This window comes from Peromyscus eremicus, chromosome 12 (genome assembly GCF_949786415.1).
Source record: "Peromyscus eremicus chromosome 12, PerEre_H2_v1, whole genome shotgun sequence".
Taxonomy (NCBI): domain Eukaryota; kingdom Metazoa; phylum Chordata; class Mammalia; order Rodentia; family Cricetidae; genus Peromyscus; species Peromyscus eremicus.
This window is the reverse complement of record NC_081428.1, coordinates 77,901,643-77,918,931: the sequence shown is the minus strand read 5'-3', so window position 1 is coordinate 77,918,931 and position 17,289 is coordinate 77,901,643. Positions and strand designations below refer to the sequence as shown.

The 17,289-nt window shown below is 51.6% G+C and overlaps 1 protein-coding gene across 1 annotated transcript; it reads right to left on the bottom strand.

Annotated features, from left to right (window-relative positions):
* Positions 1-11,836: 11,836 nt before the first annotated feature.
* Hic2 (HIC ZBTB transcriptional repressor 2) lies at positions 11,837-16,790 on the bottom strand. The gene is made up of 2 exons (XM_059277518.1): positions 16,691-16,790; positions 11,837-14,339 (listed from the first exon to the last, which is right to left on the bottom strand). Exons 1-2 carry the CDS (start codon positions 16,714-16,716, stop codon positions 12,503-12,505), a joined length of 1,863 nt encoding a protein of 620 aa, XP_059133501.1. The 5' UTR covers positions 16,717-16,790; the 3' UTR covers positions 11,837-12,502.
* Between the last annotated feature and the right edge of the window lie 499 nt (positions 16,791-17,289).

Here is a 17,289-nt window from a genome sequence, read left to right as displayed (position 1 = left end):
CTGCTTCAGCGCCTTGGGCTTTGGTGGTGTGTATCCATACTTTAGTTGGTCATCAGTTTTCCTATCTGGGGTCAGAAGACTTTGTTCTCATCTCCAAAGGAATAAGTCCACCAGAGACGCCCACATCCACACTTGGTTATGTCTTGCTTCTTCGAGGAGTCCACATCTATGCTCTGGGGTGAACCATTTCTTCTGACATCTCTTACCCCTCATGCTTCAAGTCCGAATTATCTTAGGCTAGTGACATGCTCATCATCAAACAAGCCCAGTAAACTGAGTTCATCTACAGACCCACAGTTGTCCTCTGACCTCTACAGAGGGAGGTCATGGCACAAGTGTGCTACTCTCAACATCAGACACACAAAAATTAAGTTTCATTTAATGTGTCTGGGTGTTTTACCAGCATGTCCATGCACCATGTGCATGCAGTACCTGTGGAGGCCAGAAGAAGGCATCAGAGCTCTTTTTTTTTTTTTTTTTTTTTTTTTTTTTTGGTTTTTTGAGACAGGGTTTCTCTGTGTAGCTTTGCGCCTTTCCTGGAACTCACTTGGTAGCCCAGGCTAGCCTCGAACTCACAGAGATCCGCCTGGCTCTGCCTCCCGAGTGCTGGGATTAAAGGCGTGCGCCACCACCGCCCGGCTATCAGATCTCTTAAAATGAGTTACATATTGTTTTGAGCTATGGGTGCTGGGAATCCAACCAACTCCTCTGGGAAAGGGCTCATAACTGCTGAGCCATCTCCCCAGCCCCCAAAATGTTTAGCGAAACCTCAAGTCCGCTTTACACTGAGCAATCTTGCAATACTTTTCTGTGTCAAAGTCTAGAGTCTATGGCCTGAGGTCCCTAAAAGCTGAATGGCGACTCCTGAGACTGCTGTGACAGAGAGGTCCTCGTCCTCGTCCTCACCTCCCTTGACAAAAGCTATACAAAATGACAGCAGCTACCCGAGGGCTTGGCTGGCTGACCTTTGCCCACAGCTTAGGAAATCTTGGCCTCTCCCTGGCTGCAGACTCAGGACACACAGACACTTTATACACAGGGACTGAAACAGGTTGTGAAATCCTGCTCTCTGCTGGCCAGATCTCCTGGTCCTAGGCTCACCTGGAGAGGGTGAAGGATGGCCAGAAAAGGGCATCAGATCTCCTAAAACGAGTTACAGATTGTTGTGAGCTGTGAGTGCTGGGAATCCAACCAAGCTCAGTGTAAAGCGGACTTGAGGTTTTACTGAACATTTTGGGGGCTGGGGAGATGGCTCGGCAGTTATGATGATCTAAGGGTTTCTCTGTGCCACCTAGGGACCATCTCCTGCCTGGGAGGGGGGTGGGGTCAGTGCCCCAGTGAGTACTATGTACAAGGCTATAGTTGCCAGGGAAATGGTCAATGTTTACCCTCCTAACGGGACAAGCACCTATTTGCTCTCTGGACACTTCCTCGGGGCTCTCTCATGCCTTCTCTACCCTTCACCAAAGGTCCAAAATTCTCTCTCCACCATGACCAACATTTTGACCTGACCATCTCACTGTTCCATGAGGATGCCCCGGGACAGCTTCTGCAGATCCTACACAACCCCCCAGGCCTCCCTTTGCTGGTCCTGTTCTGATGCCTCCAAGCTTCATGCACAGCCTTTACACTAGCCTGTCCCCAATTCCAATTCCAAACTATAGACCTATCTCCCAGACTTGTCAATTATGACTGGGAAGTGCCCTGCCTCAGCCCAGTGTGACTTGGCTACTGTTTGCCCAACCCTGAGAGATCCATTTGCCCCCATGAACAAGGAGGAAGTTTGAGGGACATGGTCTTGAAGACAGTGCCACCCACTGTACACTGGGGGAGAAAGGCTGCCTTGTGCCATCCACTCTTGCCACCTTCACCGCCACAGCTTCAGACTGGATCACTCCAAACTCCCCAAGGCCCACTTCCCTTGCCCATCTCCCTACTAAACCTCCTTAAACCCTCCATGGCTGACTTCACAAAACACAAGTTCAAACCCGTCCTCGCTGGCTGCAAGGCACACAAAGCCGCCACCTGTTGCTCCTCAGGCATTACCTGCCAGAGGCACCTGCTCCTCCCCTCCCCGGCACCCCAAATACAACCCATCCTGCCCAATGTGTTCACTGTGTCCCTGGGGCTCAGCCCTAGGCATCTACTGGCACTTAGAACTGTGTCCAGGACATAAGAAGGCATTGTTTGTACAGAGTTCCTGCTACAGAAACCTGGCATGGTGACCAAGGAGGACACAGACTCCTGTAGGGAGAAGCTGGTATTCCAAAGCCAGGCAGACGCGGCCTCAGGGTTCCAGAGCCAACTCTACTATTCACTGGTGTTCCTCCACTTCCTTCTGCTGCCCCTAACTGATCTATCTTGGCATCTGTAAGGCCACTGCTAAAAGGCAGGTGAGGTCCCTCAAGCAGTTGTGGCTCTCCACTGCACACCCTCCCGTTCCTACCAAGGGGGCCAGAGGCCGGTTACAGCCTTCCCCCTGGGGCTGACTGACATGGCCTGGCCCTCACCCCATGGAGGTGAGACAGGGATTGTTGAAGGTATACTGGGGGAGAAAGGGAGGGGTCTGGACTCCTCTGACCTGCTTCTTTAGCACCCACACCACACCTAAAGAATCCCACTGTAGGCCAGGAGGCCAGCACTTGGTGCCCGCCGTATGCCTAGATGCATGTTCCTGTGCACTGGATCCTGGGTCACATCTGTTCATACTGAATCCCAGACCTGCCCTATAGCGGCCATTTCAGCCATGTGGTGGCCTCATTTGCCATCATCTGTGGGCAGGGTCTTTGAGGACATCATGATGATGGCAGGGGGGTACACTTGGCACTTTGATTACAAAGTCAAGCCTGACATCATTCGTGTGTTTAAGTGTGTGTGATATGCACAATCCACAGTCCACAGTCAAAGAACTTGCAGGAAATCTGTTCTCTCCTTCCATCATGTGAGGCCCAATGATCAAGCTAAGGTTGTGGCAAGCCCCTACACGCACTGAGCCATCTCACCAGTCTGTGATTTGGCTTTTAAGGTTCTTCATGAGCCAGCTGGTGCCTGGTCACTGCCCCATACACCACCCTAAATTCTAGCAAGTGCCAGATAACTACCCCCATTCTTTGCACACAATGTCCTTTCCCCAGGACACCAACCCAACTGTTCCTACATCAGTCTAAGGGGCAACTCTGAGTCCCCTTAATACTATAGTGACACTGAGAGAGAAAAAAAAGCCGGGCAGTGGTGGCGCACGCCTTTAATCCCAGCACTCAGGAGGCAGAGCCAGGCGGATCTCTGTGAGTTCAAGGCCAGCCTGGGCTACAGAGTGAGACTCCACCCTGTTATGGGTGGTCAGAGTCTCAGCGTCCTACTCAGAATGAATTTAAGAAAATGACACAAACACCATTCACAGTGAAGTGACAGAGTGGAGAGGAATCTGAGGTTTACGGTCAACTAGATGAGGGAAAAGTTTCAAGGACAAGAACCTGGGATGCTTATGGGGTCTGCATAGTGGGGCTAGTTGCTAAGGGGTACAGTTTGGGTGGTTCTCTATTTGGATTGACAGGTTAAGTTATATAATCATTTCTTTGTTGTACATGTACCTTCCCATAATGCATCTTATTTTAATTTTAATCACAAATACACAATTGTACTTAGGCTTAAGATGTTAAATTGGGTACTTTCCTCTAAAAGTTCACTTTAAGGACACAATTTGCCATATTGTGCATGAACTCAAAACTAACTCAGGCCGATTGACCTCCCTACTTTTGTGCCTGAATGTAACTAGAGTATGAGCCAGGTATGTCTTTAACCCCTGCAGGCAGGCAGAACTACACAGTGAGTTCCAGGCCAGCCTGTCTCAACAACAAAACACCTTGAGTATGACTGCATAGAATCTAAGTTTCATAGTCTTATAAGAAACCCATCATTGGAGGGGTCCTAGGTCGCTAACAGCTTGCTAGGTGCATTGTTCAGAGATATGTGTACATTCTACATGCAGGTAAATCGTCCAGGCTGCCAAGTGTTATTATAAGAGAGCTCAAAACACTGGAGCCCCACGCTGCTTGCTGTGGTGGTTTTAAAATACAGACTCACGTATTTGAATGCTTGGCCTATAGGGAGTGGCACTATTTGGAGGTGTGGCTTTGTTGGAGTAGGTGTGGTCTTGTTGGAGGAAGTGTGTCCTTGAAGGGTGGGCTTTGAGGAATCCTATCCTCTAGCTATGCCCAATAAGGAAGAGTTCACTATGCCTGAGGATCAAGATGTAGAACTCTCGGGTACCTCTCCAGCACCCCCATGCTTCTGCCATAATGATGACTAAACCTCTGAACCGTAAGCCAGACCCAAATAAATGTTTTCCTTTCTAAGAGTTGCTGGGGTCACGGTGTCTGAGATACTTGCTGACTGAACAGCACTGGCTGAGGCAGTGAATTCACTGTGAAGAGTGTACACAGAGCCTCAGGAGGTCGGTGGTAGCTGGTGTACTGCAGAGCTGCTTTGATCTCTCTGCCGGGCTGCCCGTCCAGAAGCAAAGCCCAAGCAGAGAAGGACAAGTGTCCTGGGCTCCTAGACACGTACTACTTCCTGACAGGAGCCAGCAGTGACGGCTCCCTGGTGTGGCCTCAATGCTCTTGTTCTCAATTCGCCGGCCAGCCGCTGAGCCACTGCCAGGACAGAACTCTCAGTGTCTTATCACTCAGGGTTTCCTCACAAGCCTTTCTTTGTGCTTTGGGGACATGTCCTACCTTGGGAGTGCAGCATGCCCTTGTCCCCTACAAATGCCAAGCCAAGCTGCATTTTGGAGCAACTGAAGGTTCTGGAACCCCTCACCTTCTCCTGAGACAGGTCTTAGCTTCTTGTGACCAAGCGGGACACTGGGGCGCAAAGGGACATGGCCCCAGTCCCAACTATAGGGACAAGGACAAGTAGGGAAAAGCAGGGCCCAGTGGCCTAATAATAAGGCCTGCCTGCCCTGGACCTGTGTCTACCTCCGCTTTGAAGTTAGTACAGACAGGCTGAGGCTGAACCCACAGCTAACACCATCCTGAAATGATATTTTCAGGGGCCAGGCCAGGTTCATGCACAGAACAGTGCCTTCTGGATTCTATCCTATCCGGAAGAACCAGCCTCCCTCCCCTACACCCAACTCGTCTGGTTTCCATAGGTCAGCATTCATCTGTCCTGAGCCTGAATGCTGTCCTTGCGAACATCTGCCCTGCTCAGCCTGACCACACACCCAAGCTCCAGCCCCTGGCTCCAGGGGCTCCTGCCTCCCTCAGGCCACAGTTGGAAAGAGGTTCAAAGACCTGCAGTTGCCCAGGCCATAGGAGTTAAAGTCTCACATGTGCCCACACATTCCTACTCAGAGTCTGGAAAATACTCAGTACAGACCACCACACGACCTAACAGCCTGTGAAGAGGAAGCAGCCATTACTGTCAATTTTAACAGTCCAAGATGGCGGCAACACCACCTGGTTTCCACTAGACACTGGGAACAAGACATCAAAAGTTCCCTTTCGGGGTTAGGGAAATAGGAAGTAGAGAAGTGTGAGGATTCAAGTCCAAATCCCCAGAACCCACATAAAGCCAGACATTGTAGCATTTGTCTCAAGTCCCAGGATTTCTATGGGAAATTAAGGAATAGGAGAATAGAAGCCAGTCTAGTGTACACAGCAGACACACACACACACACACCAGCACTCGAGAGGTGGAGATAGGATCAGAATTCTGCTGTCCTAAACTATGGAATAAGAGACTAGCCTGAGTGATATGGGATCCTGAGTAGAGTGATCCTCTCCAGGTATTTTGGCCCAAACCTTTAATCCCAGCACTCAGGAGACAGTTCTCTTCGAGGACAGCCAGGTTATACAGTGAGTCTCAATAAAAAAAAAGGGATTCTCCGACACCAGTGCAGTACGACCCAGGAGGCACTTCCTGTTACCAGGTGACACTGTGGCAGGTCCTTCACTGCAGATTAGGTGTGGACCCTGTGGGTACTGACACTGTAAATGGAAACCAGCCTGTCCTGAAGACTTGAGCTGTCCTCACCACTCAGTAGTCCCCTTAGGGGTGCCGGAGCCAGACCTGTCAAAAGCCTCTTCAAACAGCTCTGGGAAAGAGGTGCTTTAAACTCAGAGCCTGGGGACTGTGCACAGAATCATGCTGTACATTCATCCCCAGCACTGCCAAAGGAAATTGTAAAGGGAACCTAGAAAGAAACCAGCTAAGACCAGGGGCTTGGGTGGTGGTAATGCCTTTAAGCCATGCAAGATAGTTGAGCCAGTCATCAAAATTTAATTTTTAGGGTTTGAGCAATGGCTGTTCTTCCGGAGGTTCTGAGTTCAATTCCCAGCAACCACATGGTGGCTCACAACTACCTGTAATGGGCTTTGACTCCTTCTTCTGGCATGCAGGAGTATATGTATATGACAGAAGAGTTTATGTATATAATGGAGCACTCATATACATAAAATACACAAATAAATCTTTAAATATAGAATTGGGACTGGTCATTTAATCACAATGGGGAGCAAGAGGCAGGAGTGTAGCAAGAATCTTAAAAGGTCTTATTAATAAAATCAAACCTGGAGCCAGGTATTGGAATGAATGCTGGAAGATCAGAGAAGCAGAACAAGCCACAGCTTCCTCACCTCACCAATTCCTCAGCTGATCCTGTTTCCTCAGACTGGAAGCCTGAGTCCTCATCCAGAATGAATCTCAGCTGAACTGTGCTGCTCAAAAACCTAAAAGCTTAACCAGCCTAGTATCTCATCCTCACGCCTTAAATACCTTTCTGCTTCCTGCCATCACTTCCTGGGATTAAAGGCGAGAGTCACCATGCCTGGCTGTTTCCAGTGTGGCTTTGAACTCACGGAGATCCAGGGAGATCTCTGCCTCTGGAATGCTAGGATTAAAGTGTGAGTGCCACCATTTTCTGACCTCTATATCTAGTGGCTGTTCTGTTCTGACCCCAGATAAATTTATTAGGGTGCACAATATATTGGGGAACACAATATCACTACACAGGAGAGATGGCTACATGGTGAGATGGTACCTCAAGAACAGAGGGGGAGAGGAGAGAGGAGAGAACACTTCCACGGGAATTTAAAATAAACCAGATATAGGCATCAGTGCTTGGAAGATGAAGGATCAGTTAGAAATTAGGATATGCCAGGCGGCGGTGGCAGCACACGCCTTTAATCTCAGCACTCGGGAGGCAGAGCCAGGCAGATCTCTGTGAGTTCAAGGCCAGCCTGGTCTACAGAGCAAGATCCAGGACAGGCACCAAAACTACACAGAGAAACCCTGTGTGTGTGTGTGTGTGTGGGGGGGGGTTTAGGATATAATTCATCCAGCAGAGTGCTTAACTATCATACACAAAGCACCAGACTCTACACACACACCATGGCACTCACAGAAGCACTAGGAAAACACACAGAAGAAATTAAGACTTTTTCTTTTCTTTAAAATTTTTAAATGATTTATTTTTATTTTATGCGCATTGGTGTTTTGCCTGCGTATATGTCTGTGTGAAGGTGTCGGATTCCCTGGAACTGCAATTACAGTTTTTAGCTGTCAGGTGGGTACTGGAAATTGAACCTTGGTCCTTGGAAGGGCAGCTAGTGCTCTGAACTCCTGAGCCATCTCTCCAGCCCCGTAATTAAAACAGTTTCTGTGTAGTCCTGGCTGTCCTGGAACTCATTCTGTAGACCAGGCAGGCCTCAAACACCTGCCTCTGCCTCTTGTGCTGGGATTAAAGGCGTGCACCACCACCGCCTGGCCAAGAGTCGGGCTTTTTAAATGTTCATGAACCTATTTTTTGAGTCACCCTGTCTTGCAAGTGCACATAGGGGAGTTTGAATCTAGTGTCCTGGCACATGCTGGGAAAACTGCCCTGCTACAACCCCAGCCCTTAGAATCAAGTCTTTAGCCTACCAAGACTCAAGGCAGCAGCCCTCATTCTGGAGATTACCCACTAAGAGGGCTCTCATCTTGTCCCAGCCCTTTCTTAGTTACAAACTGTACTCCAGGACTGGTCACACCTCATCCCAGCCACTCCACCAGATCTGCGTTCTGGACAGCCTCAATTAACTTGAGCCATTGTTGTTCTGACCATGCTCACATCTAAAGGCAATCCCCCGCCATCTTTTCGCCCCAGATCCTGCTCTCTCCTAAGACCTTGTCACTCTGCTGGAGGGTACAGCCACAAGACAGACACCACAGTTTTCAATCAAGCTTTTAATGAAAAGATCATAAAATAACAGTTTCTCATCACTGTACATTAAGACTGCACGCTTTTGAATGGAGAGATCAGTCATGGATAAATCACTCTGACATTGGAGGGCTGCACAGCTGCAGCTGCCCTGAATGCATCCATCCAGACTCTAGGGAAGTAAACTCAATGTGATGAGTGGCAACAGCGGTGACCAGTACAGGAGTGCGACCCCCGCACCCTTCCCCTGCTCCGGGAAGGGTACAGAGGATGTGATCCCTCTTCCAGTTCCAATTAAACGAAACAGATATACCCCATCCCTCCTGAGGTATTTGCAAATGGGATGGATGGAGCCCAACCTGGGGCCCCTGGAGGAAACAAGTGATGGGTTAGGTACAGGGAGGTCCCTTTAAGCACCTGGCCCCATGGGGCCCCACCAAGTGGAGGGGAGGACCCTGGGAACTCTCCCTGACCCAAGTGAGGTCTGTTATGCAGCATTTTTGAGGTCAATAAATTACAGCAATAAATAGCAAGGTGAGGTAGGGGGAGGGGTCCCTGGTAGAAAGTTAAAGTAAGGTGACTGAAGCTGCAGGCATCCTAGGAAGGGGGTCCTGGGCAGCACGTTTCCACCCTTCCCGGGTTGGAATGTCAGACTGAGGTCGGGTCCCTCTCTATCCCTCATTCCTGGCATCCATTTTATAGGTTCAGTAACATTGGCCCCATAGTGACTGGGGAAAGGAAGACCTTGGTCCCTTTGGTGGAGCACAGCAAGGCTTGGGAGCCTGTCCATTCTTTCAGGCCCAGCCGCTTGGCTTCTGCCTCTGTTCCTAGCACTTACCCCTGAGCCCTGCCCTCATGGCTGCCCAGGATTCCCCCTCCTCAGGAAGGCTCTGCCTGCTGACTGCTCAGCAGATCGCACTCCTGAACAAGGACCTGAGGTCCAGTGAATACTGACAGTGTGGGAAGCACGTGGGGATCTGGGTCCCCTCAGTGCTGATGGACGGAAACACACTTCCTGGGCCATGTGAGGTCAGGGGTCACAGGCTGAGGTGTATGGCTATACTGCAAGTCTGAGATTCCTAAGTGTTCACAAGTTCATCTTGGAAGAGCCCTTGCAGTAGCTCGGTCCAGTGGGAGTGGGCACTGGCAGAGCCGGGCCTGCTTCCACCAGCTTGCCCTAAGTCTGAGAAATAAATACATTCATCACTGCACAAACATTGATACAAAACAACACTGTTGAGTGTTCGCACCATCTGTTGGTGAGCACCAGACTCAAGCCAGACCCTTCTGCTGCCCGGGGTGGGGTGTGCACAGGATGGAGTCCGCTGAGCTTCCTAAAGCTCCCTGCTTTTTGGCTTGAGTGACTCTCACACTAACACAAGGCTCACAGGCGGGGCTGACATCCACCCCTTGGGTCCAGCCAGGAGGCCTGGGGGCTGGTCAGCTTGGTGCATGCTCTTTGGTGGCAGCTGAGCTTGAAGAGGCCCCAAAAATGGGGACTAGGGCTCAGGTGAAGCTAAAGGGAGGGGCTTCTAGTTCTTACCCAGCACCCAGGGCTGCCTCTGCCCTTAAGCTGCTCAAGGGTCGACTTAGAAGCTTAGAAAGACCCAGGAGGGAGGGGAGAGTTCCCTGGGACTGGCCTTATAGCTGCTGAGGTCTGAAACTGTAAAAGTTTATGTAAACAATGAGATAAATATATTAGTATCTTTTTTTCTGAGCCCACTGAGGTTCCACACTCATTCAAAATGTGCTTTGGTTTAAAAAATAGGTTTTGTGAATTTGGGTATGAGCTTTTTTTTTTCTTTTGATATATTTTTTTTTATCTTTTTTTCCTACATGACATCTGCTATTTTCTGTTTCCTGTTCCTCCAAAACATTCAGGAATTAAATGACTAAAAAAAGAGAACTGTCAGCCACTTTGGCCTCCTATGGCCTGATTTCCTTGAGGCTCTTGACATCACACACACACACACACACACACACACACACACACACACACACAGACGCGCACACGGACAGTCATAAGCATGCACCAGTGAAAACAAAGAAAAAAGAAAACAAACCAAGTGTCCATCCCGCCAAGCCCAACGACCCTTAAAATCTTAAATAGGAAACTAGTGTTTTGCTTTCTCATTAAAATACAGAAAAGCTTGGTACAATACTAAGGTGGGTACAATACTCTGTCGCACAAGACGTGCTGAGGGGCTCTGCTCCCAGTCCCTGAATTTCTGCACAACAGATGAGGCTGCCCACAGCCTGGGAGGCCACACGGGGTCCGCATGCTGTACAGACTTTGTGTCCTGTGGCTTAAGTGCTGGTGGGGTGGGGTGGGGTGGGGTGGGGTGGGGTGGGATGGGGTGGGGTGGGATGGGGTGGGGTGGGGTGGGGAGCAGAGGCTGCATGCCCTGCTTCTTCCCTGGGTGGAATGGGTCTTCACTCAGCTGCTCAGTCTGACTTGCAAGAACAGAAAAGAGATTACAGGCAAAGGGTAAAGTACTGGCTCAGAGCAAGGGCACCACGGGAGCCTGGCCAGGTGCCCTCACTCCCACTTGCCACTCACGGGGTCCCTGAACTCAGGCTAGAGGGTCTATGGAGAGGTGGGAGCAGGGGATGACTCTGGAATTTTTTGGTCTTTAGTAAAAAATCAAAAGGAACATGAAAAGCCATCAAGCAACATAATGATAAGGCCTATGGGCCCAGATCTGTGGCTCATCTGGGGCAGAGCACAGACAATCTTGGTCTGGCCTTGCCCCTTCCTGGAGCCCATGGAAGCATCTGAAGCTGGCTGACACACCCACCCCTATACTTGCTAAGTCTGGATGGAGGTGGAGGCCAACCTGTACCTCTGGCTCTGCAGTAGGTTCTTAGACACACAAGAGCTCAGGAGGAGACCGGATGGGCTCATTTCCACCTCACCCTGGCCCATGCAGGGAGCTGCTCCCTCCTCATGGCTTCTGTTACTCAGGTGCCCAGCACCTGCCCCACAAACAGCATCCCCTGAGCAGCAATCATCCCTTCAGAGAACGCTGAGGCCCACAAAGGGCTCGGGCCAGCCCAACCCAGCATACTCCCACTATAGGAAACAACTATAACCTCAACTGTACTGTGGTATTGAATTCAAGAGGTAGCAAAAGGTCAGAAGGCTCTCCACCTTGTTCAGTGAGCAAGGAAGCAAAGCATCTGTGCATAAGCAACACACATACTCACACACTCTCTCTCTCACTCACACACACACAAACACACACACACACATACACACACGAGAACAAGAGTGCCGATGGCCCTGGCACCAAGTCTAGCCTCCCCTGCCCCCTCTGAAACTTCCGATCTTCAAGTTCCAACATTCAAAAAATGTATGGGGGGGGGGTTTCCCAATAAAAGTAAGTACCTCTAACAAGTGACATTCCTTGGAAATTATGGGAAAAGCATGTTCTCCTGAGGAAGCCCAGGCAGGCAGGGCTCGGGATCAGGGAAGCCTTTGGGCAAGAAGGGCTTCTGGGGCCTTAGAGAGGCAAGTTCAACCATGCCCACAGTACCAGGACCAGGGGAAATGACAGGGAGGGGCAGCTGCCCCAGTTACATTCAGTCTGCAAACCCAGGCTCATCCCCAAAGAGGCAGGAGGAAAATATTGTTCATTTTGGTTTTAAAAAGGAATTTTTAAAAACTGTAAAAAGGAAATAGGAACAGCTCAGTAGGAATAACAGTAACACAGGCCCAGAGGGCTCTTTAGTTGTAGAGAGGTAGGCAGTGGGGTCACCCTGACTGTCCCAGTACGAGCTCAGAGAGAAAGGAACTGCCACCCAACACCAGCTTCCCAACAGCAGAGTCACACGGCACCGCAAAGACACACGCGCGCGCGCACACACAGTCGGGGCCCTGACAGCCGAGGGCCTGCTCCAGGCACCACTCTTGGCCAGGGAGGGAAGCCCTGTGCCGCTTCTAGCCCAGACTGCAGGTAAGGGACCAAGTCCCACCGACACCCACATGATGGACTCCCACCGGCTCTTCAGCAGCCCCTTCCGGGAGCTGGGAGCCAGCTGGGACGGGAGGTAGAATAGTCACCAGCACCACGCGCGCAGGGCTGGGCGCAGGGCTGGCCCGGGCAGCTCCTCTCCTGGCTTCCCTTGGTACACTGTTGATTAAAGCTCTGGGTATGGGGAGGCGGGGCCGGAGGAGCTGCCGGGAGCCTCGTGCAGACTTCGGGGCTCAACCCTCCCTCCCACCGTACTTCCTCACTCCTTCCTCCTTCCGTGGGCTCCCAAGTGGCAAGTCTGCAGAGGGCTCCCTCGGGTCTTTGGCTTCTAGGAAGGGGAAGTGTGCATGCGCAGGTGGCTGATGAGGTTGCGCTGCTGGGTGAACTTGCCCCCACAGAGCTGGCACTCATAAGGCTTCTCACCTGAGTGTACACGCATGTGCTCTGTGAGGCGGTACTGGCGGGTGAAGCGCATGCCACACTCGTCACAGGCAAAGGGCTTCAGGCCCAGGTGGCTCCGCATGTGGCGCGTCATAGTGCCTCGCTGTGTGAACATCTTGCCACAAATGTTGCAGGGGAAGGGCCGGGTCAACCAGTGTGTCTTCTCGTGTTGCCGAAGTGTGGCCGGGTCCTTGTAGGTCTTCTCACAGACTGAGCACTTGAAAGGACGCGGCTCAGCTGCATAGGCGGCACTAGGTGTTGACAGGTCCTCAGCCTCCTCCTCTGCACCCCCACTGCCAGCCTCATAAGCCCCCTCCTCCTTGATGAATAACTCCTCCTCCGTGTGTGTCTCCACATGAGCATTGAGCTGCTCAGAGCTGGGGAAGCCCTTGGCACAGGGGATGCACACGTAGAGGTTGTCGCCGTAGGACACCGTCTCATAGCCTTCCTGCCGGTACACGTACTGGGCACCAGCGTGCCCACTGCCCCCCTCGCTCCCACTCTGCCCACTGTCCTCGCTCCCATCCTTGCCGTTCTCCTCCTCCTCCTTGCAGGGGTACGGCGGCTCCCCATATGACCCACTGGGGCCACTCCCACCAACACTGCTGGCCAGAATGCCATTGGGAACCCTGTCCCCAAGCCCCTCCCCTTCCTCCCCTGGGTTAGGACCCTTAGTCGCCGTTTCTCTCCGATCAAAGGGGGACCCAGCCACAGGTTCCTTTTTGTTCCAATCCTTTTTGCGGGCTGAATGCCGGAGGCTCTTGCGAGGCTGCCCGCCCTGCCCTTCCAGCAGACTCACAGGGTTGTCCTCAGCCCCTTCCAGATCCATGGGCTCCTCAGGAGTGGCCCCCAGCTCAGCGTATGAGGCACTGTTGCCAACAGGCAGGGCGGAGGTTGAAGTGGGTGCAGGTGAGTCGCGCTGGCTGTCACTCAGCTGGGCTGGGTCTTCAGGAGTGGGGTGGGGGCCAGGGGCTGTAGGAGGCAGGGGAGGGCTCTTCTTGGACAGGTCCAGACCCAGCTCCTGCTCACAGCCCCCACTGCTCCCGTTGGTGCTGTTGCTACAACCCCCCAGGCCCACCTCCCCACCAGCTGGGCAGCCCCCCAGGCCCAGGCCATGTGTGCTTTCCTGGGTGGAGCTGCCCAGAAAAAGCTCATCATCTGATCCTTTGGCCTGAGGGAGCTCTTGGGGAGCGGGGTGTCCTTTGCGCCCATCTACAAGTCCTGGATACCGAGCCTGGATGACAGAGGCTGTGGACAGCCGCTGACTACGGGTTGGTCGCCCCACGCCAGCAGCACCTACTCGTCCAGGGCCAAAGGGCTTGCCAGCTCGCTTCAGTTTGCGGCGGCAGAGGGCTGCCAACTCAGGCAGCTGGAGGTAGCTGGCGGCAGTGAGGAGAGTGCTGAAGTTGGGCTCAGATGGCTGGTCACTGGGCAGCAGCTTGCCCGTGTAGATGAAGTCCAGTATCTGCTGGAACACGGTGGAACTGACCATGTCTGTGTCTAGGTTGATGAGGTTATCATGCAGGACCAGGGACTTGAAGTAGATGCTGCTAGCAGCCAGGACGTTCTTGTGGGCCCGGAAGATAGAATTCTCCACCATGATGATGACATCACACAGGAAGCCCTTGGTCCTCTGCTGGTTCAGCTGCAGCAGGAGCTGTTTTGAATGGCTGGGCAGCTCCATGTCTGGCCCCATCTCCCTGTGCCCTGCCCACGGGCACCACCTGTGGGCAAGAACAGCAGGATAGTTAACCTGCAACCTGCATGATGGCCTGGTACAGATTATGCACTGAGCCCACCCAATTCCACCCTCCTCAGGCACAGGGAGTAGGACAGGTCTCAACCCACGAGAAAGGAGAGGTGTCTGCCATTCACTCACATGAAAAAAAAAGAGGTTATGATAAATAAAGGTGCCAAGCAAACTGGGTTTAGACTGGAGAGATGGCTTATTGGTTAAGAGCACTTGCTGCTCTTTACAGCCATCCGTAATTCCTGTTCCCGGAGATCTAATCCCTTATGACTTCCACAGGAGCACACACTCAAGTGGTGCACACATAATCATGCAGGCAAAACATTCACACACATAAGTAACGATGTCAATTTGAATTGCACTTTGTCACCGCTTCAATTCTAGAGGTCAATCACAGGCTGAGGGACATGCAGAGAACCTACAAAGTGGCCAGCAGGTGGCTACAGAAGCCACAACAAATACCCTTCTAATAGACTAGGGGCCACAGAGTACACTGGCTAGTCCTGCCTAGGCATGCAAACCCACAGGACTGGTCTTCCCAGATTTACAGATTTTTGTTGGTGGTGGTAATTTCCTTATGTTGAAAGGTTAAATTTTAAAAGATAAAAAGGCAAATAAACAAAAAATCCTATGAACCAAACCAAGTTCCTTTGCCTGCAAACTTTGTTCTATCCTGGGGTAACTCTTAAACACCCCTCCAGGCAGCCAAGTGATCCTCATCTGCTGGCTCCTGACTCAGATTCTGCATCCTCTCTCCCATAACTGCTGGTCCTTACAAAGCTCTCTACTATGCGGGAGTCAGGAGACACTGGACACTGTCTGAGCCTGTGAACCTCGCAGGCTCTGTGCCCTTTCTAGGAAAGATAGTTTGCCATCTGGGGCCTGGGAAAGGCAGCAAGCTGGCCTTTCCAGACAGGCTGTATAAACTCTCGTTGTAGTCACAAATAATAATAAACACACAAGTGTGTCTCCAAAGGAACCTGTTAGCAGAGCAGCAGTGTGTGCAGGTGGGGTTCAGGCATACTGTGTACTTGTGCAGAGAAGCCTCAGCCAAGCAGGACACTCCACAGAGAATGCTCCAGGGGAGCACAGGTGGCAAAGTGTACCAAAGGCCCCAGGAGGTCAGAAGTACTCCAGGTAGATCTCAGCTGCACTCAACTCCACATAGCCAGCCTTGTCTTCTACACAATGGGGACTCCAGTGCCCACGTGGCTGCCTGAGCCCACCTCAAAGCTCCCTGAGACCACAGGCCATGGAGACACAGCTGCCAGCAATGCAGCATCCGGAACCACAGCAAGAGTCTGGGGCTCCAACAGCTTACACAGATAGTTCTACATCTCCCACTCAGGGTCCAAATTCTTTCTTTTTTCAAGACAGGGTCTCCCCCGACCAGGCCTGGAACTCGTTATGCAGACCAGGCTGGCCTGGACTCACAAAAATTGACCCGTCTCACCGGATGGTGGCGGTGCATGCCTTTGATCCCAACACTCGGGAGGCAGAGCCAGGTGGATCTCTGTGAGTTCAAGGCCAAACTGATCTACAAAGCGAGATCCAGGACAGGAACCAAAACTACACAGAGAAACCCTGTCTCGAAAAAAACCAAAAACAAACAAACAAACAAATTGACCCTTCTCTGCCTCTTGGAGCACCAGTATTAAAGGAATGTGCTGTGCACCACCATGCCTGGCTTCTGGGTCCAATCTGAATTCCTCTGAAGCTCTCTACCACCCATGTCTGTCTGCCCTTTCCTCGAAAGGCTCCCAATCCTGTCCGCCACTGGGGTGGGCCTGTTATGTCCCTCAACACTTGACAAAAGGTTCTCTTCAGTCCAACACCTGCCCCTGTTCAGAGAAGGAAATCCCACTTACCCCAAAGTTCCAGAGTACACCGATGTACAAAAATGTTACAGAAAGCACTTGACAAAGGGCTCGGCCTGCTCCTTGCATATAGCAGCTAAAGCAAGTCAGGTGACTTAGTGGCTGAGGGAATGAGAACCAAACCTCTCTACAGCTAGGTAGAAACAAAGAGCCTAAGGTACAGTTACCCAGCAGGCCCTAGATATCAGCCCCAGGGCAATGGCTGTGCCAGTTCTGCTAGCAAAAGTACCCGGTGCTTCAGGCCTAGCAGGAGAGACAAAAGAAAGGCTTGTGCCTAAGGCCTGGGCCACAAGCCTCAGACACCCCACACTGTGCTGCCTGCCTGCCTGCACTGTACACACATAACGGAATGTAGACCAGCACAGAATCTATACTCCAAGGCTGTATGAGAAACCCAGAAAGCCCCAAGGACCAGAAACCATGGTGAGTCTTCCTCTCCCAGGCCTACCGGAGTGCCAGGGGCCCAGAAACCATGTGAGCAGCAGCCGGCGGGGGTGGCCTCCTTGAGTACGCAGACTTCCTGAGGGAGCATCAAAGCCTGGTTACCTGGAAGAAGAAGAAGAAGGCAGGCATCAGTGAGGGAGGAAAGGAGAGGAGCATGAAGGAAGGGTCACATATTCTACTCCCACGAGCACCTGGGGCAACAAAGCAAGAGGAGGAAAAAAAAAAGAAGAATGGGGGACTTAGTACCAGGTATGAGCAGCTGGGGGGTACTACATAACCCCTAAAGTACACTGTAGACGCCCCATGCCTTTAATCCCAGAGCCTCTAATCCTAGTACTAGGACTAGTAATCCTAGTACTTCCAGAGGCAGGCAGGTATCTGCAAATAAGTTCCAGGTCAGTCTGCTCTACATAAGAGGGTTCCAGGGCAGCCATGGAGAGACCCTCTCTCAGAGAGACAGACAGACAGACAGACAGACAGAAAAAAGAAAAGAAAACCCTGGAGGCCATCCTGGGAGGCTAAAGCAAGGTTGGCCATATTTACATAACAAAAGGTCAAAATGGAACCTAGTGGAAGGGCTATTTCTAAGAACCAATCTGCCGC

Bases quoted from the DNA above. Each gene is read 5' to 3' on its own strand.
- Hic2 (XM_059277518.1), bottom strand. From the start codon at position 16,716: ATGGTTTCTGGGCCCCTGGCACTCCG. The intron at 14,340-16,690 runs GTAGGCCTGGGA...TCTTGCCCACAG, and splicing joins TCTGGGCCCCTGGCACTCCG to GTGGTGCCCGTGGGCAGGGC.